The sequence below is a fragment of the Grus americana genome, chromosome 2 (genome assembly GCF_028858705.1).
Source record: "Grus americana isolate bGruAme1 chromosome 2, bGruAme1.mat, whole genome shotgun sequence".
Classification (NCBI taxonomy): Eukaryota; Metazoa; Chordata; class Aves; order Gruiformes; family Gruidae; genus Grus; species Grus americana.
The window spans coordinates 45,041,099-45,068,456 of record NC_072853.1 but is presented as its reverse complement, the minus strand read 5'-3'; the positions used below and the strand labels follow the sequence as shown (position 1 = coordinate 45,068,456).

Sequence of the window (27,358 nt, the reverse complement as noted above, 5' to 3'; positions counted from 1 at the left end):
AATTTATCCTGTAATTATTTTTCCCCTTGAGAAAACATATTTTCATAAAATTTGGCCATTGAAAAATATTCTGTCCAGTTTTAGTTTAGCTGGCATTCTGTGTTTGTTTAAATGCATATATATATATATACACACAAACAATTTCAACATTTTTCTTACTTTTTTTAACATTAAAATTCAGAAGAGTCCAAATAAGATGAGTTATGTACAAACACGTGTATGTCTGCATGGATCATTTTTTCTTTATTTGATTAATGAGGATATGTTGAAGAAGCAGCATCTTTTTTTCACTCTGGGGTGAATCTGTTCCCTGCTGCCTGTAAATGCTTTTAGAACCATCTCCATAGCAACTAATGGTGATGCTTAAGAAAAGTGTTCCCAAAGTTTTAGATAAAGTAGATCATTAGAATCCCTTGGAAAGAAGGATGTATGTTTATGTAGATGGAGCTGATAAGTGAAAGGAGACACAAACAGTAAAATAATCAGGGCACAGATGCCAACAAGTGTAAAGGCATGATGTGATTAGTTTTTACAGTCGCCTTGGAGTTATTGCACTCTTGAACTAATAGGAAAATGCTTTTTATCTTCGGAGAATTTATGTCCTAGGTTTGAATCTTGGTTATGATAGGGCAGATTTCTTTTTGCAGGACAGTCTAAACTAGTCAACAAAGAAACAGGTTTTGTTTGTTTTCTCATCTGTGCATTATTAAGAATTATTATAATTAATATCACAAACATTAATATTTACCTCATTTTAATAGCTGAAATAAAATTATCTCAATGGTTTTGAACATCTTACGTGACTTGTTGTTCAGGTCAAAAACCACTCACCAGTGTCACCAATATTTACAGTTCAATCACCAAATTACTCTGTATATTACATATAACCTTACAGGTAAACCAGACTTCAAGACAGTTCTTGAGCACCTCCTGGGTAAAAATCATGTCATGAGCATGAAACTCGTTGACATAGCTTTGTTTTCTATTTCACAGACCTTTGTAGAGTAGAAAAACTCAACTCTCATTGACTGTAGTAAAAGTTGAGGGTCTCTTGCACCTTAGTGGATTTAAATAACAGTCAAAATATGAGTATTTAATGCATTCATCATACATAAAATGAAAAGACACAAGTAATCAAAAAGGAACAGTGCTGCTTCTGGAGAGGTCAGTCTTTCAAAAGAGAAAAGATTACCTCTGCAGAAGAGAAGGCGATGTCACTACTCAGTGATAAAGAAGCATTCTCCCTTAATTTGAAAGGACCTGCCTAATGAGCCATACTTGGTTCCCTTAGACAAATTTATTACTCTCACTTAACATGGACATCATTATTAATTAGGCAAGCAGGAGTCATACCATCCTGTCAGAAGAGATGCTGGATTACCCTGAAGCTGGGTGTAAGCCAAGGACTTTCCTCACAGCCCATCCTTCAGCAGGACTACTTTCCTTCCAGTGGGGAATTAGCATACTGCTACAAGTTTTGTGACTGTTCCTCTTCAGAGAATCTGCATTAATTCACATTGAGAACATCAGGGGCAAGTGGTACAGCTAATCATTAACAGTATGAAAGAGTTCTTAAAAAATCAACATTAAATTGGCTCATGTCCATCATTGACTAGTAAGTGATTATAAAAATACAAGGTCATAGCATATTCTTAAATGGGTAGAATGACATTTTGTATTTTAGCTGAAATAACCATTTGATAAAAGTTAATTAATGAAGATTCCTGCTTAATCCAGACCCATTTTTGAGACTCTTGACAAGTGTATCTTAAATATGCAGAGACATTTGGACAATTGTCAGTTAGATTCCTAAGGAAAAATTTTGCTTTAAATTCCTACATTTACAAGGACATTTGGATAGCTATCTTTTATCTTTGCCTACATGTTGTTTCCTGCCATTGTACAAATGGAAACGGTTAGATCTATGAATTTGGAATACAGATTTCACTTTTTAAATGCCTGAGAACAAATGAAAAATGATCTTGCAGCAAAAAGGAGCAGAAGTAGTACTAAAGGGAGCCTTGCACCAAATTATTTTTACAGGTAGAATAAAATACCACTAAGAAGGAAAGGAATACCTCACATGTATGTCAGCAATTTTTTAAAAACAGAAGTACAACATTTAAATATATTTGACTGGAACTTTTCTTGCCATGGCCTTAACCATAGACATGGATATCAAAATCACAAGTACGTACATTAGAACTAGTCAAAAAATGAAATTATTATTCTGTGGAAAATTATTATTTCTGTGGAAATGTTGAATTCTGTTTTCATTCCAAATAGGAACTTTGCAAAATGTTAATTCCAATAATAAATGAGTACATTATGTGTGTTGTTTGTCAAAATATAATGCAGTGGTTGAAATATTCTAAAATGTTATATGTAAACTGCTGAGGGGAAATGCTACCTAGTATTCATTAGATCTTTTCTAAATCAAACAATGTTCTCTTTTTCATATATAAATAGCAAAAAACATGGATTACTATTGTAGATCCCATTTAGCTCTTCTTTCTCTTCTTATTCTCTAGGTTTGATGTAATGCTTATAAAAATCTAGTGCAAATACACAATTTTTTATTTAATCACTTCAAAGACTTTTCTGAGATTTTTGTATTTTTCAAACACATTTTAACAGAGATTAATCTCAGTAAAACTTTTAACATTTTTCACAGTCTACATCAGAACTCATCCCTTTTTCATAGCCAGCATATTCTTCTCAATAGGAAAAAAGCCTGTAAGAGTGGAACAGTCTAACATTGTAATTTAAAAGCATCAAACATTAACTGTGCCCAGCTAAATAGAGATATGCATTCTGGAACCGAGCACTACACTAAACTTCCTCCCATTTAAAAACAGAGGCTGTTACTTCAATTGCTTTAATGACAGTGATTCCTGTGATCCCACATAGTGCCATAGTCTTGTTTCAAGTAAGGTTTAAGAGTTTGCATTAGTAATAATTCATTGTTCTCTACTGACTGCTGTCAATAATAGGTGAAGATGAGCTCAAAATATTTTTAGCTTCTTCTCAGGTTGTAGCTATGAAGAACTAAAACCTTCCCTGGGAAAGATATGTACCTTACACATGAGTTTTGTCAGACTCTGTGCTGAATGCGTCCATTTGGTTGTGGACCAACAGGCCCATTCAATCAGGTGTAGCTCTGGGAGCGTAATGAGTTTAAGACCCCACTTAAGACCTGTTAGACAAGAAGTGTTGTTATGCTATATAAAGTAGCTTTTCTTCCCTGGAGGAGTGAGGGTCGGCCAGCGCTTTTACTCATTGCTCAGTTCCTATTGATGAGGTTGGCATAGTCAGGTTCTAGATGCTATATTTTATGTTGCTACACATATCCACAAGATTAAACATTTGTCACAGTGCTGCTGCTCTGTGCACTTTGAGGCTGAGCGTGCAGTAGAGCATAGGTGTCATTAACAATAACCTAAACATTATGACTTCTTTTTTGAAAGTGTGTCAAAACAGACTGTGAGCAAAATTCACATTTTAGTTTTAGCAGAAGGGCCCGAGTTTACTAGTTCTAACTAGTTCAACAACACAACCCTCTGAACACCTGGAAGACAAATCCATGAGAATAGTAAATTTTTTTGGAAATGCTGTTTTTAACATCTAGCAGCCTATGTTCATTCTGATTTTTCCATCCATGACTTAATGCTATTGAGCTACTAAGCTTAGGACCTGATGGAAATAAGGAAGGAAATTCCACAGTGACTGGTCATTTTAAAGCCTGAGCAACTTGGTTTTGTCATGGTGATTGCAAAGAGAGGGTATGTTACCTCCTTAGCTGATTCTTCTAGAAACGGTAAAGCAGTTTTGAACCAGTAGTGTTCATGAATGCATGCTGTACTGGCTTTCTTGAACAGGTCTGACACATGTCTACTAAATGAAAAGATAGAGGAAAATTGTGCTTACTCTACCATTGCCTATTTATCTGCCTGAGAGTAGTAGTTTCATACCGATTTCTGCTTTATATATTTCTATTCTTGGTGAGCTTTAGGTTCCTGGTTCTCTGCCCCAGAGAGAGATGACTTGAACAATGTAAGGTGCTGTTCCAGCTTGTATCAGCTGGTTATGGTCCCCTTGGTCTATTCAAGCTGTGTATAACCAGAAGGCAATACTGTCCTGTGAACCTCCTTTACGGATCTCAACTGTGCCCTCTGGTATGGGGTAGCATTGCAGAAATTGCACCCAAGTTACACATACCCAAATTTCCAGATGTGTTTGCAAGGACAGCTGGTGAGCTTGTGGCTTGTGACAGCTGCTTTGCCATAGCAGGGACAAAATGAATTAAAACTGTTTCTGCAAGTGTATTTTTCACAAGGACCAATTGCATGCCAGAATTTTAGCATAAAGCATCCTGTATTAAAAAAAAAAAAAAGCAATTAATTTCCTGATTAACTCATTTATTCTTTGATTTAGTGCCAATTACAAATGCTAGCAATCATTAAATATTATATATTTATAACCTGACATCCATTGTGTGGTGTTCTGTCAAAAGCAAAACCAAAAGTAATTCCCTCCTCCAGGTCCAAAGCCAGCAACCTAATCACTGACAACCACCATAGTCTCTACTTGGCAGTATGTAGCTATAGATAAATTTTATGTTGGATTTTGTAAGTCACCACAAATCTGAACTTATTTTTTCTAGCCTCTATAGGGAAAATAGAACAGATGGACTTTTCATACTGCTTAAATAAATCTCTTGCTTCCTCTGGCCAGCCTTCCGGAGTAGGGTGGGTGAGTCAAATAGGTCAGAGAAGCTGATATTTGGCTTCCTCTCACATGAATAGAAAGTGGACACCTTTTATAAAATTTATCTAATTTAAAAGTGTATAGCTGATAACATTTTTGAGAAGTGATTTGTTTAAATATTGGAAGTTATACCAGATATGCTATGCTGTTCTGTACCATTCCGAATGTAGGTGTCCTGTTTAAAATTCATTGAAATGTTGACTTTTAGACCAAACCCCTAATTTTCAATCCCTCAGCTCTCAGTAATTACTACAATCTTATATCATTAAAAATGCCATTTAAAAATGCTAGGTTTGAGGCATAGATGTTTGCAATTAAAATATTAATTGATGTATGCCAGATTATATAACTTCAGGTTTTCATCAGGACAGTGATCTACTGGACCGACGGAAACACTGCTTCAGTGTCCAGTCTGAATCTGGAGAAGATCTTTACTTTTCTGTGGAACTAGAGTCTGACCTAACGCTATGGGAAAAAGCCTTCCAAACAGCAACTTTTTTAGAAGTTGAACGGATACAGGTGAGAACAACTGCCTTGATGATTACCTTTTGGTACATTAACAAATTAGGTCTATATGAAATAATGATGCAATTTAAGAAATTCTCTAACCTCCTGCAGCTCTCAAATTATTACTGGTTTATGTATGTAATTGCATAAAACAGCTTGCCATCTAACATTCAGAAGAAATCACCTCAAATACAGTCTTTGAGTTATGACTATGTGATACGTATTTGTTAACTAAAGTTCCTGGACAGAAGAGGACAAAAAATTTATAGACTAGGGACAAAAACAACTGTTTAGATGTGCTTACATACTGTCTTACACGCTACTTTATTTGTTATTGGATAACATAAGAGAACCTTGCGGGAACTAAATTGTCCTTGTGATAATCAGGCATGAGAGTACACTGAGTGAGAGTACTTACTAGATGCAAGCAAGAACAAAATTGTACCTCAGGTAAATATTCATTTTTCATACATTTCTTGTGTCTTGTGTATTTACTCAATTGTCAGATGACAGAGCGGAGATGGATGACATTCAGGTACAGATTACTAGTGAATTTTTATAGTCAAATTACATATCAGAGTGTTTGAAGATGACTCTGTTTTTCTCACATGACCAAAAAGTCATAGTTTTTTTTTATTTAAAATAGGAGAAAAAAAAAATCTACCACAATTATAATACACCTAATCCTAGTTGTTATACTGATGTTCTAATAATGAAAAGTACATGTGGTTGGAACAGCTTTAGTTGATGTTGCCATGAGTTATTCTGTATACACACCTACAAAAGTCATATTAGCATATTAGCCTTTGCAAGTATTGGCTAATGCTCACTTTCCCTGCACTCATTTTCTGCATCCTCGTGGGAAGGCAAGCACTGACAGCTTTTTATTTAGACAAATTGTTAGTTAGTTATATATTAGCCCTCTTGTGACCTATAAACCAACACATGCAGATGGACTGAATTAGTATATACTAATGATGATCCATTTTGCCAAAACTATACTGCTGTCAGTTTTAATGCATATCACCTTTGTTGGAGGAGGAGTCGAAGAAGGTTCAGCTTTTATTATGCACTCTGCTACCTTTTACAGGAACTATTCTTACCTTTTGAACTCTGATTGTCATGCTGAAAAATGTAAGTGTAGTTCTTCTGTATAAAAAATGCAACAATATATATCCTCTCCTACCAAATATTTGAGATGCTTTGTCTTTCTCATATAACTGACTGCAGCATTGTTTTTTGTAGAAGCACTACTGTGCCATCAGTAAAAGAATATATGGCAATTTTCTTGAGTAACTTTTAGCCCAGAAGCCACTTCATATTTGTTCTGCTCTAATATTCATTCATCCTGCAGCATTCCTAGTTTAGATTTTTCTTTTTAGTTTTGGAGTTATATTTATTCAAAATTACTCCTATGTTTCACAAAAAGAATTTCCCTGATAATCTTAACCTCAGATTAATCTTAACCTTTCCACCTTTATTTTCATTCTACTGATGTTCAGAGTAGCAATGATCTAGTCAAAGTAATGATTTCCTGAGAATGATTGATTATAATAAATTTGTGAAGGTGGACAAACAGGCTTGTCATGATAGATTATTATTGTGGAACTCACATTTATGATTTCTTTATTTTCTTGCCTCTCTATATCTCAGTTTGGAAAAAAACAGAATACTAATTTTTAATATAACTGGTGTTGGCCTCCTCATTTTTCTATCAGCAATCCATTACTGCTTTCATTCACCAGTTTGCAGATTCAGATGAAATCTGGTTTGACTAAGCAGTGGTATAATTTGTCTCCAACAAGTTCTTTCATTTCTCTATGAGAAAAAAGGGTGACAGGTTCAAAATAGAGATATAAACTGTACATTTTTACTAAAATTGTTTTATGCAATCATATTCATATGAATACTCATATTTCACGTGAATTATAATCTAGCTGTGTGCAGGTTTGTGTTATTATGAAATCATATAATTTTGAAAATATATCTGCATTTTAAAACTGCCATTTAAAATTATTCAAATGTATTCTGTACTATTCCATAATCATACAAATAATAAGAATTACTCAGTGAGTATAAATTGGCATTAACCTCCACAAGAGGTTAATTAGGGCCCTGTTCTGATGTAATTCTGAAGAATATATCACAAATGAAAATATTTTTTAATTAGGTAGGATTTTTTTTTTTTTTTTTTTTTTTTTTTTTAGGAAAGATGTATTAGAGGATAGTCAAATTGATAATAGTTTAGCAATAATATGTGGTACGATGTTATAGTAATGCCATTGTGGAGTGTTACAGTCACTAGTTAGTTTTCTTTAGAGTAGTGAGACATGCTAATCCATTTTCGTAATTGCCTATTAAAAGAAAAAAAAATTAATTGAAATGGAGATCTTTTTTTCCTTACTATATCACAGCATTGTTATATGAAGAATTTGAGACTACTGTAGCTTGCATAATGATGTGCAGTTATATATGATTGTCAGGTTGCCTTTGTGTTCCTGCTACTTTATGCTAAAATTTTCACCACTTCCATCATTATATTTTTTTCTCGCTGTCCTTATTTGCATTGTAGTTATTTGTTTCCTAATATAAGGATTATTGTGTAAGCTGGTTTCTGTTACAGTACTTTAATGTAGAGTACTTCAACTTCTCCATTGAAGTTGAAACTGAGTTTGAAAGTCTGAATTAAATCTTGGACTTATAGCATGGTTTCCCTTAGCTTCTGAGCTAGCTTAATACTAGGTTTCCAACATATAATTCTTCCCATAATTTAAACTGCGTGTATCGGGGGAGTAGAATCTAAGGAATAACTTTGGGTTGTCTCCTTCAGCCCCTGCCTGACCTGCTGAATTATTCATAAACTCAATTTAAGATTCAGTATTCTGTGTGAGAACAAGAAATGAGTGCTGAAATATCTTCTGCTTCTTTCTGGAGGGAGATGCTTCAGTTCTGATAAGGTTTTCATGAGCTCTCTGTGAGAAATCAACAACTAAAGCCAAACATCCACAGTATATATTATTAACAGTCACTGATTTAGTGATTTAAAGTGTTTGTTAAATGTATAAGAAATTTTAAATTATCAAGTCTCCTGGGAAGAATTTCTGCATTTTTGTTTTCTCCAAATCTGACTTAAAAGGCAAATTAAAGAAAATAAAGATGAGAAAAACCTTAACAGTTAACGAGTGTCTGAAAGTTCACATTCTTACTCTGGCCTGTGACCAGAATCATGTGCAAGTGCGTACAACACATGCATAAAGCAAGGGATGCTCTTCCCCAGAGAAACTAAAATCTCACTGTCCAGAGATCCTTTGGTTATTCTCACATTTTTGTTTCTCTGAATTGTTTTGAACATCATGGAATACATAGTCTGAGGGCATAGACTGTTCTTAGGTGTAAGTAAAGAATAAGTAGAGAATCAGCTACTACTGGTGGTCTGCACCTTACAATGCAGTTTCTTCCTACCGATAACCGCGTTGACCTGAACTAGATGATATTTCTCCACAAACTGTGCACTGCCTTTTGTAGAAAGAACCTGCAGTCTGGGAAGCAGGTTTCTTTTTCAGCGCAGCATTGAACCAAGACTGATATATCCTGTTTCTCATAAATCTTAACTTCTCAGTGAGGCTAATTAACCCAGGCACAGTGCTGTGCTTAAGCAGAGGTAGCTGTGCCAGCTCAGCATGGTGCTACAATGCACATTGTAGGTTGACCTCTGGTGTTGAGGTAGGAGGTCAGATGAGTTAGACAGCAATACATATTTTAAATTTGATATACAGTCCCCTTGCCAAATTTTAATTCTCAGTAAAGGTTCTATGTCTGTTCTAGATATCTTGGAGGTGTACAAATAAAAATGTAATTTGCATCTTGTAGGAAGTTAACAAGGTTAATTCAACAAAACTGTACATTTTTTTGTTTTGCATGCAAAACCTGAAAATTTTGGCATATGTGAATTCATTAAGTAGTAAGTCACTGTGAAATATATTACTTTACACTCTCTTCTTCTACTAATGATATGTTGCCAGAGGCAATATCGTCTCCTTTTCTAACAACACTGATTTACGATCAAAGTTTACGTATTCATAGCAGTTTTATGTTGTAGCTGCTCAAAAAAAAAAGCCACTTTTATTTGCTAACATAAACAGAAATACCATATGACTGCAACACCGCAGAGATGAATCATTGATTTTGTAATTAAAAATTTGGGGGTTTTATACCTTAAGAGTTATAATGACCAACTGCACCTCTGTACTGTATGAATTCAGATTTTATACATATAGTGAAGTACATGAAGTTCTTTCAGTGTTGGAAGCTGTAAGAATAGACCAATTGCTGTTTTCCACCTCAACAGCAACAGTAGGAAACTTTTCATGTACTGACGGGCAGTTACAGCTCTTGAACACCTTTGGTGGATCACTCAGTAACAAATGATTTACCGTTCCTCAGTAATAACGCAAAATCATCTTGTAAGGCATGTGTCAAGGATTTGTTTTACTTCTGAGTTGTAGCTGGCCATGCTTTGTCTATAGACTGCTTAAACACTACACTTGTGCCCCACTGACAACTAACAGAGAGTGTCCTTCAGCTTCAGTGAAGGATATCACTTCATTTGAAACCTGGATTCTAGAGCTTTTTGTGTGCACAGAGATTAACCAACAACTGTTTGTATGTAGTTGATACGTAATTTCATCAATGAAAGCAATTCACTCAAATATTTCAGTTCCAGAAAACAAATCTATATTGAAGTGTAAAAAAGTCAAATTTAAAATAACCAAAGAATCTATATAGGTATGAACTTTTCTTTTTTCCTTCATTACAATATCTGTTTCAACTCTTAGAAGCTGTTAATGAGCATTTCAGCTTCTTGTCTTCTGGGGAAGACCATTTAAAATCCAAAGAGCCTACCCAAAGAATATATAAGTAAAGGCATGTGATTTATCCCTAATAATTGAAATGACAAAAATAATACATATTTTTGTAACACTGATAATTTAGTAACTTACATTGTCCTCATGTTTACAATTTATATTTTGGTTCTTTGACACATTATAGATCATGGAAGTCTTTGTTCTCATTTTGTATATTTACTGGCTACAGCAACATTGGAAGAATGTAACTATATTTCATTTAATCTGGAGGATGAAATTTCTATAAAATAAGAATAGTTTCTTTAAAGAATTTACATCAGATTTTGAAATGTTTTAATTTTTTTACATATTTTGTGATGAAAAATACAAGTTTGTAATTTTGTACCTGAAGTCAGCCTTTGTATATTGGTCCACCAGCTGAAGCAAAAACAGTATTTCATACAATTATGTCAATTACTACATTGTATGCAATACTACCTTTTTCACTGAGATTTAGGACAACACAAAAGCACAATAAACAGCATACCAAAGGGATATTTTACAAATGCATTTATTTTTTTTCTTAAAACGCTAAAAGGAATATATTAATGTTAGAGGAAGTTACTAGGTACCAAAACAAATAAGAGAGTTCAAAAATAATGAAACTTCCCTTTTAGCAGTTGTCATTGGTAAACCACTGAGGCAATTCTGATTCTGATTTATTTTTTCCCTAATGGAAGCAAAGTCTCTTTTTACAATACTTAGAAAATGTCATCACTGATATAAATCCTTTGATTTGAAATACACTGGCAATAAATTGACCTATTTAGACACAAATGCCTTATTTCTGATAATAATTTTGAGATATATAAACATTAGAATAAAGACAGAAATACTGGTCCTAGAAAGAATTTGAAGAAATATGTTCTGTGGTAACAGCTTTCTCTGATTTTTCTTTTACAGTGCAAGACGTATGCCTGTGTTTTGGAGAGTCATCTTATGGGACTTACCATCGACTTTAGCATGGGCTTTGTCTGTTTTGATGCTGCCACAAAGGTAAACTTCTAAGACTTGTTTCCGTCACATTATCATTATTCCTTGTTTTTTTTTATATTTTGTGGTAAGTAGTACATCCTTAAAATGTACTTCTTTTTGTTATCGCAACAGATCATCCCTTGTCAAAACTCTCATGTTTTAGTTTAAACTCAGGAGTGATTTCTAAATGATGTGAGAAGTTGTATTCTTCTATGTGCTTGATATTGAAAAGTCAATAGCAATATCAAACTGAAACAAGCATCAAGTCTGCATTCTGTAATTTCACATGAAAACCCAGACTGATTCAGATTGATGTTTCTTTTGCTGGTGCATTCTTGGTTTTGAGAGGAAAATAATCTTCTTGGCTTCAAGCTGATCTGCGAGCTTTGAAAAGAACCTGCCTTGCTCTTCTCCTGTTTCATGGGTGGGAGTGTGTGTTATTACAGCAAATCTCAGTTTGTGTTTTAGATATTTCTGTTCAGGTGTCTGTAAAAAAAGAAATCAGCCATGGTCTCTATGCCTCATGCTTTTCTCATCAGCCCTAAAAAAGCTCAGTACAACTAATTAAATAGTTCACCGTGTCAAGTGAATAATATGGCATTGTGGTGGTTTAACCTTGCCTGGATGCCAGGTGTCCACCAAGCCACTTTGTCACTCCCGTTTTCAGCAGTACAGGGAGGGGAGAAAAATAAGATGGAAAAAAACCCCAAACTCATGGGTTGATATAAAGGCAGTTTAATACAGCAAAACAAAAGGCCGTGCGCAGAAGCAAAGCAAAACCAAAGGATTTATTCTCTACTTCCCATCAGCAGTCAATGTCCAGCCACCTCCCAGGAAGCCTCCCCTTCCTCCTGCTTTCTCTCACCTTCTTACTGCTGAGCACAGCATCATATGGTATGGAACATCCCTTTGGTGAGTTGGGGTCAGCTGTCCCGGCTGTGTCCCCTCCCAAGATCTTGCCCAGGCCCCGCGTGCTGCTGAGGGGGAATGTTGGAGAGAGACAGCCTGGGTGCTGTGCCAGCACTGCTCAGCAGCAGCCACAACACCGGGGTGTTACCAACTCCTGGCTGGTACCGATACACAGCACAGCTCTGTGAGGGCTGCTCTGGGGAGAATTAACTCCATCCCAGCCAGACACAATACAGTTTCTGAATTATATTAATGCAAGTCCAAATCTCAGTAAAATCAAGATTTTTGCATACATATTTTTGCATTGCAGTAATTGCTCTCAAGTACTAAAATGTAAGCAGGCTTTATTGCTACGACTTGACACTGCTGTTTTGGAGAATACGAAATATCTTTTCTGAGTTCCACCTCTCTTCAATACCTGTTTTCCCTTGAGTTGTTGCAACATTGCCACCAGCAATTGCTGAAAATACCCCTTTCTCTCCTGAATATGCACATCTCAGATTCTCAAAAGACTTCAGACTATTTCAAAGCCATTATCTGCAGTACAAGCATACACCAAATTTCAGATAGCAAAACGCAAGCACAACTGCCTTCACACATATTACCATGGCTGAAGTGTGTGATACCCTTTTGGTATGTCCTTAGAACATGTACAGCAGATTTTCAGGTACAGAAAAAAGCTTTAGTAGAGCTATAACTTCACTTTCTTGCTTTCCCAAATAAGTCATTGTGCCTTTCCAATTGTACAAAATTTCTGGAGACATCATCTTGTTGAACAATATTACTTAACAAACAGATTCTTCTTTGCCCTCAAAAATAGATTTTTAAATTACTTTTTTTCTTGCATAGCAAAGAGCAGAAAAATATTTCAAGTATTAAAATTGACTACTGAAACACTAAGGCAATTGTTAGCATTGCCAGAAGATTTGCATTCAGCTCTTCTCTTCCTGCTGCCCCATGTTCCCTATCAGGTCACATAAGAAGTGTGATAAATACATTATAAACTCCAACACTAAAACAAGTGCAGCAAAAAATTAGCATCTAACTTCAATTTCAAGCCAGAAGAGTCCTGACTGGTTAGTTTGGGAACCTAGTCAAAGTAAAACCACACCGCACAAACAAATAACAGAAGATGCACAATGCAAGACCACTGGAGTGAAGCTTTGGACTTCATGACAAAATTAAGAAAGCCAACATGGAATTTTCCATCTTCCAGGTCTCCCAAGCTTGAGAAGGCTCATAAAGCATTGTAAGAGTATGAGGCAATTTTACTTTTCCCTCTTTCCTTCATCTCTAAAGCCGTGAAACCATGGAATGAACCTGTTCCTTCTGGGGTGGCATCTAGCCTCAGCATCCAAAAAGTTCTGAAATCTTAAGTCAAGCATTAACCATAGCTGAGTGTGTATGGATCTTGAGGGTCTAAATACTGATGAAAGAGGGCATGTTTACAGAATCTGAAAGAGACTTCATCAAAGTGTGAAAGGGCAGCAGATGTGTGAAGGGATTTCCTTTGGAAAGGGAAGACCTTCAAAGGCATTGTATGGACAGAACAAACAGGTGTAGAACTCCTCGTGAACTGGAGGAAAGACATTTTTATTGCAGTGAATGGACTGTAGTAGTAACTAAAGTGCATCATCTACATTTTACATCATCTGCAACTGACATACTGGGCTGCTCCTTCTCCTTCTCTCCTGCCAGCCTTGCAGCTGGTAGCAGCTCACGAAACAATTAGCGAACCCAGACCAGCCTTAGAAACCTGTCGGTACCACTCGTTCTCCACCCTTACATACAGGCTGCAAGGAAGAGCAGGGGGGTCCTGCTGATCTGTCAAATCTACCACCAACCCCCTACCGTGTTGCTCTGGCCCTCAAAGCTCCTGACACCACCCAGGAGCTGCATGCTGTGGCAGAAGTGATTCCCCCTGAAAAAATACTCTATCCCATTTTTCAGTGCTAAACTTATTTCCTGCTTTCCCTTCCACCTTTTCCACTTCCACTGTATTTCTTGCACTTTGTGTGATTTCATTTTAGAGTCATAAAATCAATTTTGCCTTAATGCTTGCCGACTTTTGTTTTAAAAGTGGGTTTTATTTTCCTGAATGGAAAGAGGGACCATGCTGGTAAAGCTCAGGAGTCAGTACATGAAGAATCCTGGAGGTTTCGGGGTTTGTTTCATTTTTCTTTGACACAAAAAGACAGGTAAGCAGTGAGTACAGTTTAAGACACTGTGTTAAAAATGCCTGATTTCTTAGATAGCATGCATACCAGAGATATGCCCCATTCAGTAGGCATGGAGAACCTGTACATTGGAAATTCAAGAAAATAAAAGCACAGCAATAATTGACATTATTAAATTTATTGCAGACTTATAATATGAAGACCTAAAGACCTTTTCTTTTTCTCACTTACAAATCCAGACCTCCCAAAATGGAGCCTTCAAAGCAAAAACTCCACAAGAATCATAAATATTTTAGTTCTATAAGTAATACGCAAAAGCTTCTTGGAGACTGTTCTTCTGACAATTGTCATTAAGAACTGTGTGTCATGTGCTAGTCATACTGTCTTGCAGGTCCTTCTATCACTGTTCCCCAGTCCTTGGGAAAACCCCTTCGTTAATCTCACAAATGTTTTATGAAACATATAATACAATTCTTTTGGTGCCCCAAAACTCATTATATTCTTCTGTTATGAATTAAAAAGCACATCATCTAGAAATAAAAAAAGTCTAACAAAACCAACAAAAACTATGCAGCTCCCTTCAAATTTAAGGTTTCGTACACACAAATACAGATACACGTTTTTGTGTCTTGAGTGGAAGTTTTATATAATCAAATGAGAAACTCCCCAAGTTTTCTAATCAGATAGAACAGTATTTATGCTGTCAACAGATTCCTTAAAAAATGCTTTCAGGCTTCTGGTATATAGTCACTTAAATTGTGTAAGCATAAGGAAACTACTGCGTAACTGTAAAAAATACTTTACATAGAAAATGTTTACATATAAAAGCAGTAAAAATATTTTTAACTTTTAAGCAGATTGTGTTGCCTTAAAACTTTCAGTGTTATAAGCAGAATTCAATTAATATCCTCAGAAACCTACCTGCAGTGTTGCACCTTAATTAGTTTATAAGTTAAAGTATAGCACCATGGATAAAAAAGCGGACATACTGTTTTGTCAGGTAATGAGGCATTATGCAGTGTGAGATGATAGGGATGGCTCTAATGCAATTGCATTAGAAAAGAAGAGAAACAATACTGTATAATGCTACATAATCTGTTGCCAAGTGACTGCTACAGTTGAAATTGTCAAACAAGCTTAGGATGAAAACTTGTTTCAAATCTACCCTAAGCGTGTCAACCACATTTTAATGAGTACCTAAATAGCAAAACCATTACCCACTCTCCATCATTTATGGAAGGATAAAGGTTTTGATGGTGTCAGCCAGAAATTTATTCAGATATCTTCATTATGATGAATGTCTAGGTTGTGTCTCTGCTGGTAAAGTTCTTCAACAGTATTGCTATACTCACATAAACTGAAACAAAAACTAGTAGTGTTTAGTCACATGAGCTAAAAGTATTATTCCGCCACCTAATGAAGCAGTTCATGTGAAGCAGGAGTTTGAAATCTCTTTTACAAGGAAGATCTGAGAAAAGAATGCAAAATGGAAAACAGTTGCAGGACCAGGAAAACATGAATACAATTTAATTATCTGTATCTTATTAATATTCACATATACACTTGTGCATTAAGACTGTACAGAAGTCCTAGCAACTGTCACATGAATTAACAAACTCAGTATTAAAGACAAAATTGCTATTTAAAATGTCATACTGTTAATGAAAAAAAAAATTACATCTAATTCTTTATAAATTGTATGAATTTTTATAATCACTATTTGAAAAATCAGTACAAATCATTATCTTTCCACTTCCAATGATGGGACACCCACAATTTCTCAAGGCAACCTGTTTCAGTGTCTCACCAGCCTCATCATAAAAACTTTCTTCCTTATGTCCAATTGAAACCTAGCCTCTTTTAGTGTAAAAACATTGTCACTCTTCCTGTCACTATAGGCCTTGGTAAGAAGTCTTTCTCTGTCTTTCTGATAAGCCATCTTTAAGTATTGAAAGGCTGAAATAGGTCTCCCTAGAGCCTTCTCTTCTCCATGCTGAAGAACCTCAACTCTCTAAGCCTTTCTTCATGGGAGAGGTATTGCATCCCTCTGATCATTTTGTGATCCTCCTCCGCATCTTCTCTAACAAGTCCATGTCTGTCTTGTACATGTTCACTTCTATTATTTTGCCACTACTCCTAGCACATTCAACCACTCTTTTTTAGGTAAAGCTTAACTTAAAGCCATATTCTATAGACTTCAGAGTTCAATGTCAGATAATTCATTCAGTCCATCTCTCACTTCTCCCATAATAACACTGCAGATGATACAAAAATTTTTAATGAATTCAAAGGGAGTCTTGGACAAGTATTTGGAGGACAGATCTAAAGGATATAATTGAATATTTTTTATTATTATTTATTTATGACATTTTCACATTTCCCAGAAAACAAACCTCAAGTGGTAGGTCCTGAGGACACCTGAGAAATCCCATGATGCAGTAGGGTCTTCAGTAAATCTTCAGGCTCAAATTTCTATTTTACACTTAACACTGTGCTCATGGTATTTTAAGTTTTCTTTCTTAATCACTACTGAATTGACTGTGAACTATTTTTAATAGTGAATAATCGCTAATAAACTGAAGTGAAGCCAAGTTCTTCAACTCATGACTTTAACAGTTGTTCAGCTATTCCAATATTCAAGCTATTTAAGCAATGCAACAATATTTAAATTGTTTTTTCCCTCTTGCATTTCAAGTTAATAGATTTTTTTCCAACATGCCTGACAAATTGCAGTCAAAATTTCATAAATGTTCTAAAACCCAAACTCACTACCAACGCTCATGAATGAGTTTGTAGAGGTAATGACTCTCATTACGCTTACAGTTTCCAGACAAAAGATATACAACACTGTGTGGCTTGTTTCCTTGTTTACTGTAATTTAATCTTTATGTAATACTTTGTTATGTAAGTCGAAATCAGTGGTTAAAAACTGTCGTCTGTGCTAAATGTATTTCTAGTCGAACAGATCATAGTTCGATAAAAACATTGTTTCTATGTCTGCACAGGCCTATGATAAATATGAGTACACAAAGTATTAAACGGAGTTCTTCAGAACAAGTCTGTACTGTGATGTGATTATAACAGCACAGGCATAAATCATAGCTGTTTCTGCTGCATATCCCCTGCTTTCTCTTACGCATTTTCTGACTGATAGCTCATAGAGCCAACAGTAGTTTATCATTTAGAGCATTTGGTATGTCGCTTTATAACAAAACAAGGAGAATGAACAGTTTTTAAGACTGCCTAGTTAAATCAGATTCTTCCAACATTTCAGAAAATAATTTCTTAATTCAGCTAAATAGTTTGTAAACTACCAAATGTAATTGCAGACACAAAATAATTTATCTCCCTGTACATTAACAAGTAGTAATATGTACACTTTTATAGGACTCTTTAGAGCCAAAGCTCCAGTGCAAGATACCATCTCTTTCTTATTAGCGATGTAGTTTGAAAAAGAACTGCACCATATAGCCCAAGCAGACATTGGCAACTGTTTGACTATGATTAATTTCTATTATGTATTAATTTCTATTCATTGTCAGTAGTGATGTACCTGGAGTGACAAGGCCACCTGCCTCCTGTGTTGGCATACGTGGACGTTTAAATCTGATCATTAGTGAGTGTCACCACTGCATCTCTTCCACTGGGGACTTCAAAAAATGTCCACCAGCTTTAATGCAATTTCATTTGCATTATTGGAAATAAAGATGTCAAATAGCATCCTCGTGCTGAACTTCTCCCTTTCTTCCTTGCTTCACTTCCTAAAAGTGAATTTAATTAATCTTTGTGAATACCATTTAGATATTCTCCTTTCTCTTGGCTGCTGTTGTGGTTTATCCCAGCAGGCAGCTAAACACCACACAGCTGTTCGCTCACTCCCCTCCCACCGGGGGGGGGTGAGTGAGAAAAAAAATCGGAAAAAAAAGATAAAACTTGCTGGTCAAGATAAAGACAGTTTAATAGGACAGAAAATGAAGAGAATTATTATTATTATTATTATTATTATTATTATTATTATTACTATTATTTACACAAACAAGTGATGCACAATGCAAATGCTCATCACCTGCTGACTGATGCCCAGCCAGTTCCCAAGCAGCAACCATTGCCCCCCTGGCCAAATGCTCTCATTTTTTAAAATTTTTTTTCAGCATGACATCACATGATATGGAATATCCCTTTGGCAATTTTGGGTTGGCTGTCTTGGCCGTGCCCCATCCCAGCTTCTCGTGCACCCACAGCCTCCTCACTGGTAGGGCAGTATGAGAAGCTGAAAAGTCCCTGACTTAGTGTAAACACTGCTCAGCAACAACTAAAACATCAGTGTGTTATCAACAGTATTCTCATACTAAATCCAAAACACAACAATATACCAACTACTAGGAAGAAAATTAACTCTATCCCAGCTGAAACCAGGACAGCTGCCTAATCAAGTTTTCCAGATTCTGTTTAGTTACTCCTTGCATTACAAGGTGTCTTAGTATACAGCATCTACTCCAGGCATAATTTTTCTTTCGAGATGTTTTAGATGCTAAATGGTTTTTGGTTTGGGGGGGTTTTTTTTGGTTTTTTGTTTTTTGTTTGTTTTTTTGTTTGGTTTTTTAATTATGAAAATTCTAAATAGATTTTAAAAGTTCTGTTGCAGGTGTTAGAAGTTATAAACCAAATTTTAACTTGGTCACTTTTGCAGCATTGTGTATCAATGTCTACTGGGCAAAACGTTTTTCCCAGCTCCTGCAGAATGACAGCACATCAATTTGGGTCCTACATTTGTCTAACATTAGCTAGTATATAGACGTCAATGTTTTAATGAGCTATACATGATATAGCTCATTAGTAGTATTAATTAATAAATGATAATAATAATAATATAACTCTTGTGGATGATATATGTTAGGTATGGACATACACAGATATTATGATAAGCATTTATAAATAATGTTTTGCAGCCAGTGTAGCCACCTTAAGAATTAAGGATGAAGATGAGAGATTAAAAAGTGTAACAAGACGTATACAGAAGTTCATCTAACTACTATTCCGAAAACGATCTAATGTATAAAACTACTTACTCAAGTGGCATTCAATAACTTATTTTAACATGCCTCTAACAAAAAAATTGTCTACTCTTCAAGTGTATGGGTGTATATACATAGACATATGTATGTTATATATGTTTCTGTTTCTACTGTCATTGATTAAAATTGTTTTCTATAATGTGCATATTTGCATCATAGCTTGTACAAATAATATATGTATGTGTTTGTGTGAGTGTACATTGCAATATACCTACCTGTGCAAAGTGCTATGTCTGTACTCCATCACGTTTACTGCTCATTAAAGCAGCAGTCAAAAATATATATTTGTCAGATGAGAAAAAAATCAGCCTTTATAGTACTGAAAATAAATTAAAGTGCTGCCGACTTATATGGTGATGCTAGAACAAAGTAACAAAAGGCTCTGTAATGGCCCATGAGGTGCATATGAACAAAGCTCAATGTACCAGTCATCTCTTCTCTTGCAGACACTTTGCACACTTCATCAAAAAAGAGAATACATTGTAAACAATAAATAGCATTGCAACTATCTTTAATTTGTATTTCATACCAAAAGACTACTAAATAGTGCAGAACAGAATTTCTCTTAATTTCTTTAGGAACAAACGCCGTGTTTTCTGGGGATACATATCTTCAGGTCTGTCTCTTCACGCAGCTAATGCACATAGAGCATACTGAAATAAAACAGCATGTAAAAACCCCTTGATATCCAAAGTTCAGTAACAGAGAAGGCAGACGGAAACCAGGCTCACTTCAAAGTGGAGATTTAATAAAGTAACTGTTGTGAACAAATATTTATTCCATGCTTAGAAACTGAAACGCTGAACAAACAACTACTGTAACTTTAATATAAGCTGTCAAGCATGGTTCATACAGTCTTACGTACTGCAGCTAGAAACAAACAAATGTTGGTAGATCATCCATCAGTACTAAGCAAATAAACTGCAGTCTTTTAACATTCAGTGTAACTTCAGTAATGGACAAGAACAGTTATTTTATTAGGGCTGACTTTCTTGCTTTTTTCCTTTGTCTCATTTTTGTTCTTTATCCTCTGTGTCCTCCTCTGTCTTTCCCTTTACAGTTATAAAACCACAGCAGTTGACAAAGGAAATTGCCTTGGACCATAATTCTTTTGTAGTAAGACACTCTCCAGAGATCAGGAACACAATAGAGCTGAGCATGAACAAGATCTTAATCCTACTCCATTCCCTACTGCTGCTATCAGTATGGACAAAGTGTCACTTTGTAAGAATGCAATCTTTCTCAATTAGGTGTGAGACAAACAGCCAAATTAAGGTGTATCGCCGATGCCTGAAGACCCAACTACTTTTATTCTTGAAAATAAGGACCTGTAAGGCATCTACTCTTGATTTAGTTTGACTTGTAGAAGTATCACTTATTTTAGTTAGATGACAACAAAAAATTGGCTTGAAAGGTGTCCACTGAAATTTAGCATAATTCTGTAATATACATTGTATAAAAAATTGCCTTAAAAAGCTGAACAGAAGAATGATTTAATCAGTCAGAGTACCAAGAAAAAACAGGAGACAGTGTTGGAAAAGTACGGCTACAGCTTTTTGAGGATGTGATGGAAAAGGCAACAAAGGGATTTGCTGAAAGTACTATTTGAAAAGTGACCTCTGACATCCTTTCCTTAATAAAAGTGGTTTCTTTATTTACTCTATCATTTACAGGTGGTCTGAGATCTAGCTATCTAATCATTATACAACACTGACCAACTCTTTCAGGTTTTTTCCAAACATCCTATTGAAGGCCAAACTTCTTTTGCTATTACATAATAAAACCTGTATGATTCATGTCAATGGAACATATAGAGAAAACCTGTATTTGATGATGTGCGCTGGCAGGTGAAATGATGTCATTACAGTATGTGGTGCAAACACTGTTTCACAAGTTCGTTAAGTGCAAGTGGCCTTTTTGCAAGAATAGAATCGGTCCACAGTGCATAATCCAATATAAAAGAGGCAAGACTGTTTAATAATAAATCAAAGATAGTTCATCACTGAAGCCATAGGACACAAATTAATTCTGTTCTGTTTGGAGATTCTCGTGTTGACAAAATACAGCTTTTCTTTCCTAGTGCCAATGCAAAACACCCTGTATATCCGTGGTAAATCATAGAGCTATCACAGAGCCATGGACTAGTCAGACACTCGTATTTCTATGCATGTTCCTTAGAGTATGGTAAGTAAAAATATAGAGACACCTATTTATTATGTGTTTGTTTGATAGTCTAATCTCAGTTTAGGGTAAATCAAGCTCCTTGACCCATAACAAAACAAAAACCCTAACCAACACTCCCAATCATACCCTGAACTAAGATAATTATGATGCATTCCCACCTTTCTGATATCATTATCTAGATCAAAAGTGATTGTGTTTCATGACATTGCATCAAAATTGTATGTAGTTTAGTCCAGGATTCTGAAATGATGGGAACAAGTGGCAAACTGACATATGATATGAATGTGAAAATATTTTCTAAGGTTCCTTGCAGAATATGTGTTCTAGATTTAGCACTAGTGCTAAGAATAGAAACAATAAAATTTTCTTCATTTGTGTGACTGTGGGGAACATCAGCAAAGTATTACAGATACTGAAATCAATAGCTTTTCTTCAATGTGCCATTTATTTATTGAATTTATGTCCCATGTATAAAATAAAAATATGCAGGCAGAGAGAATCCTTGGGTAATTATAGCAAAATAACACCAGCAGAAGATACTAGGCAGTAATTTGGTTACAAAGACTAGAACAAATGAGTCCTAGATGATTACTTATAAATAAAATATTTCTCATTAAAAAGTATCGGTGGAGAATCTTGGTCCTAGATATGTCAAAGGGAAAAAAATCCTATTAATTTCCGTTGACAGGATTTCACTTTTTGATGATTTTGTATTACAATAATTTAATAGCATCTCAAGAGAAGTCTTAAATCTAATTTGTCAGCTTGTCTGCACTGCTTATTTGTTTGCATTGCATTCTGGTATTCTTTGAAGTTAATTTCATTAAATGGTATAAAATGTAAAAAGCAGTGTAAATGATCTCTGAATAATAATTGGTTGTTTTTAATGTTATACATGATACATACAGTATTTGTTCAATGAGACGGTCTTCTTACAGTGCGTTTCTCAAAACATGAATTAACTATGTCAGATTTTCCATGATCGCACTAGACTCTATGCAGCTTGTGAAGCTGGTGGTATTTTCAGTATATGCTATTACCTTGGTCCCCAGTTTCTAAATTGGACTGCTTGCTGTTATTCACAAGTTCTGTCTCTACTCATGGATTGAGAGTTCCCTTTTAAAGGCAATAAATAGTGCATACTGAGTTGTCATCTTGGTCTTCCATCAAGGCATGATAAAGTTGTGTGCCTCTACTTGAGAAGTGTCTCAGGGTCCTCAGGAGTAACTGATGCCAGGATCTTTTTTAATTTGGTTGCGATTTATGCTTTAAAGGAATTTTAAGGAATTGCCACCAGTCCACCTGTCAAATCTATTTTAGGATAAATGAAAATTTACCTCTTTCTGTAAAATATTCTCAGTGATGCAAGTTACACACAGTTACTGAGGATTACACAAGGAAAGCACTTGAAGAGAACAGGCTGCTTTTATTAACTAAAATGTGTTATAGAGTGTTGAGCTCAGTAACACTGCACCTTCAAACCAGTAATACTTCTGCTTATATTTGGTAATTCATAAAAACTGATTTAGGAATAATTTATGTGACACATGTTTAGTTTTTTGGCAATTTGTGAAAAAGCCAACATGTTTTACAAAGGTACTTATTGCTTAGAAGTCAATGTATACATAAATATGTCTGCATTTCCACAAAATTATATCCTACCCATATTAATCTCTTAACTCTCTGAGGCAAGCATTCAACAAATGGTTCTGAGGAACTGTGAGGTTCAAAAACATGAACAAATCATTTAACAGTGTGACGTGGTTCAGCCCCAGCCAGCAGCTGAGCACCCCGCGGCCGCTCGCTCACCCTCCCCGGCAGGATGGGGAGGAGAACGGGCAGACAAAGGCAAAGCCCGCGGGCTGGGGTACGGACCGGTTACTGGGACAGCAAAGGGAGAGGGAAACAGTCAACAGCAGTACTGATAACGGAATGTTCACAACGGGTGATAACAGGAAGCAACTTACCGATCCCACGACCGACTGGATGCTCAGCCCATCCTGGAGCGAAGCCAAACCCGCCCCTTCCTGACTGGCCCCCGTTTATGGGGGCATGACATCACACGATATGGAACAGCCCACAGCCAGCTTGGCTCACCTGTCCTGGCTCCTTGTGAAAATTAACTCTATCCTAGCCAAAACCAGGACACAGTGGTATGGATTGGTATCCTCAAGGGTGCCTACTCTTAGTGCAGGAGAATTAGCCTTTAAAATTAGAATTCAGAACAGGCACCACAGCAAGCACTGTGACACTGAAGTCAGCCCACTGGACCATGAAAGATAACAATACATGAAACTCTCTCTCTCGTGTTCATGTCATTGCTGTAGCTACACATCTCTGTGAAACTGGGTGCTTAGATGAGTAGGTCTTGCTTCTCCTTTCTACTTTGGCGCTATGAGGCAGTCATTGAGAAAGGATAGGTGTGGTCCCTGTTCACTGCTTATGCATTTGGCAGTAATGAAAATGAAAAGAAAAAAAAAAAACGAACACCCAAAACATGAAATCACAAGAGGAAGTAACCCAGCGTTCCCAAGATACTGTATTTTAAGAGAGCGATCTGACTGCTGGTCATAGCATTCTCATCACCTTGTGCATCTGCTACAAATGCAAAACGTGCAGTTCTGGGTATACAGGACAGCACTTCAGCTTCTTTCATGGGAGACAAGGAATTAAATGGGTCTTTACTGGGCATTCACCCAATTCATCCAATCTTAGCTATCTAGAATTTGGACATCTAGTTTAAGCTAGTTGTTACACTTCTAATGTAGTGTGGTACATTACATTACATCCCAGTTCAAACGAGGATGAAGGAACTGTTATTCAGGAATTCTCTAGAACAAAAGAAGTAGCTAGGATAACTAGCTTGAATGTTTGAAATACTTCATATTCCTGACTTAATAACTTAAAACTCACAACATTTCCCTACTCTTATTTTTACAAAAAGAGCTCTTCTTCATGTGGATATCTTTGGGAAAAAAATGTGTGCAATTTGTTGAAGATCACTCAAAAGAAACAGATAGTTCTTTCATTTGGCAATCATTTAAAGCATTGTCAATGCCATTTTTATTCCTTACACTTTAGATGAGAGTGTTAAATAGTCTCTGTGAAGTATGCTGTTGAACTGTCAGTTCTAGGAACTTGTTTTGATATCCTGATGGAAGAAGTGCAGTCTTCTTGTGATTAGACTCAAGAAGCATTTCGTCCCTTCCACACTATAGAGTTGATTTCGCAATGTATTTAAGTAAGAGCCATTGCTAAGCAGGGCTCTCCAAAACCAATGTTATGCAGAAACTGAAGTGTGTTCTTGAATCATGCATGTGGTGTGGTGTGACTGTCATTCTCTTTCCTCTGAGTGGGAATGAAGTGAGTGGCAAAGCTGCATGGGAAATGCCGACGTACTGCAATTCTGTACATCCTTCATCTTCACTCAAACTTGATCTGATTGGGAATAAGGCCAGGTACCCTGGGATTCTACCTGCCTGCCTAGGGGTCCTTGTTACTGCTGCATCTCTCTCCTGGCATCCCCATACGTTGCCAGAGAAGAGAAACATGATCGTTTCTTTGATTGTTGTTTTTCTGGGATAAAGAGACCATCAATGCCCTTTACATTTCTCATCTAGGAAACAGCATGTTTAAATAGATTTGCTGTGATTTGCTGTTCCTGCAGAAAGGCAATGGTCTTATTCTTCTGACAAGATTTGTTGAGTTACATAGGTCTGTAAAAAAAGGAGATTACAATGTAGGTAGGAAGTATGGCCACCTGAATGGCATACTAGGTTGGTTTGGTTTGTTTTTTAACTCACTATCTACAGGACATAAGTAAACATCATTGATCAAACAAGGTGAAAGGAATTGCACAGGCTGAGAGATGAGGGAAGCTATTCTATTTTCTGTAGCACAGATTGGTGTGCTCAGGAGGACATCGCTTGAAACAAATATGATATAGTTTCACACAAATTGCCAAATTCCTCTAGTTTATCTGAAACAGAATGTCCTTAACTCTGTTTATAGTAAATGGGAGCTTGTCTGTCACACACACACAGAATGAAAGTGGTGCTGAGATTAGGATTTTTTTATGTGGAAGGGGCAAACATATAGAGAATTTTTATTATATACAATTACAAACTTGAATTAAACTACTGGAAAATAATTCTAGCACTAGCTTTTTGTGCTGTGCACAGTTAAGATACTGTCCTTTTTTTTCCCTTCTTCTTCAAGTTACTACAATGATTACAAACACAGCTAAATTTATTTAGCTTAGAGCAGGTTAGAAATTTTTGCCAGCTCATTAATATAAATAAATCAACACATCCCGAAGCAAAAGGACCTGCCTATACGTAGGACAGTTAAAAATTTGACCTCCCTCATATTCTGTTTAATTTCAACTACATTCTAAATCATTCATAGATATAAATGAAAGGCACAGATGGAACTGTCATCCTAAGCCACTGAGAGAAATTAATTTACAAGCGCTTTGACAAAAAAAAATGGAACAGCACTTCTTGCCTTAAGTTCCATGTTGTCCGATGCATGTGAAATTAATGTCTCCTCAAAGTAACAACGCAATGTGAGTGAGGATGACCTTATAATAATGTGAAATACTATAGAAATAACAATGAAAATTATTAATGCTTCAAAATATCAGGGGGTGGGGTGGGGGAGGGGAGATATCTTTAAATGAGGCTGAAGTCTTAGAAAAAAAAAATAGCTCTTTTCCACTTTTAAGCAAAGTAGTTTGAAATGTATTTTTTCTACATAAATCCACATTAGATATAAAAACTAGATGTTTTTCTAGCCAGCCGTAAATTTCTTAATTGCATGTTTATTCTGTAGAACAATCTGTCTTTTTTTTTTCAACAAGACACAATATAATTCATACTATAATTATTTGAATGACCACTGATACGCTTACAATTAATGATCTGCTCAAATTCCTGATTAGAACTCTCATAAAGAAACTCAAAATAAGTTCTCATTACAGGGTTCCCTTTTATTATTTTATCGTATTTGTTTTTAATTTGATATGTCCTTTATGTTAATACAACTGTATTTTTTAATGTGGAAAGAAAAAGAGAAGACTTCTGTGACAGGTTATCACTTCGGATGGAATAGGGAATCCACAGATCATTAGTGGAAAAAATTCTTTGGTTTTTGGCATGACAATGAATTTACTAACCCTCTCTTTTTTTTCTCTAATCAGGATTAAATATAGATAAAGGGATTTCAGAGAAAATTTCACAAATGTAGTCTCACTGATCTGAATCAAACACTGCCAAAGTATAATACATCCATGTGATCAAGGGGACATCAGACCACATAGCACTAAATTGATTTAATTATGTACCATAGAGGGGTTAAAAATTCCCTTGGAAGGGGATCAGCTATTTCTAATATAATTTTCAATAATAACTACACTGACTTGCTTGTGTAGATTTCTTTATAATTCTTTTTTTTTTTTTTTCCTCTAGGCTGTACTTTGGAGGTACAAGTTTTCCCAGCTCAAAGGTTCTTCAGATGATGGGAAGAGCAAAATCAAATTTTTGTTCCAAAACCAAGATACTAAACAAATTGAAGCAAAGGTAAAAACAATACATTGTTTTATAAATGCAATGTACATTAAAAGCAACTATCAAAGCAGCTAGGAGAACGGGGGAGTAAATTAAACTAAAATACTTAGAAAAATTAGATTAATGCACAAAGTCAAAGAATGCAAAGAAAATCAAGGAAATTCCAAGAAAAGAAAACTGAATCAATTGCTTGGATTTTTACTAGTTTAAAGTTTTTTAAAAGGTGTAATTACATTAAAAAATAATAAAAAAACAGACTCACTATATATGGTTTTAGCCACGTTTGCTAACTC

At 35.7% G+C, this 27,358-nt stretch overlaps 1 protein-coding gene across 8 annotated transcripts in view; it reads left to right on the top strand.

The window, feature by feature from the left end:
- Positions 1-27,358, top strand: part of SNTG1 (syntrophin gamma 1) — a 367,033-nt gene that overhangs the window by 323,752 nt on the left and 15,923 nt on the right. For all 8 annotated transcript variants that reach the window (XM_054817571.1, XM_054817569.1, XM_054817568.1 and 5 more), the window contains 3 exons: positions 5,134-5,286; positions 11,082-11,174; positions 26,967-27,077. In XM_054817571.1, coding sequence (XP_054673546.1) covers positions 5,134-5,286; positions 11,082-11,174; positions 26,967-27,077 — 357 coding nt within the window. The remainder of the gene's footprint in view (positions 1-5,133; positions 5,287-11,081; positions 11,175-26,966; positions 27,078-27,358) is intronic.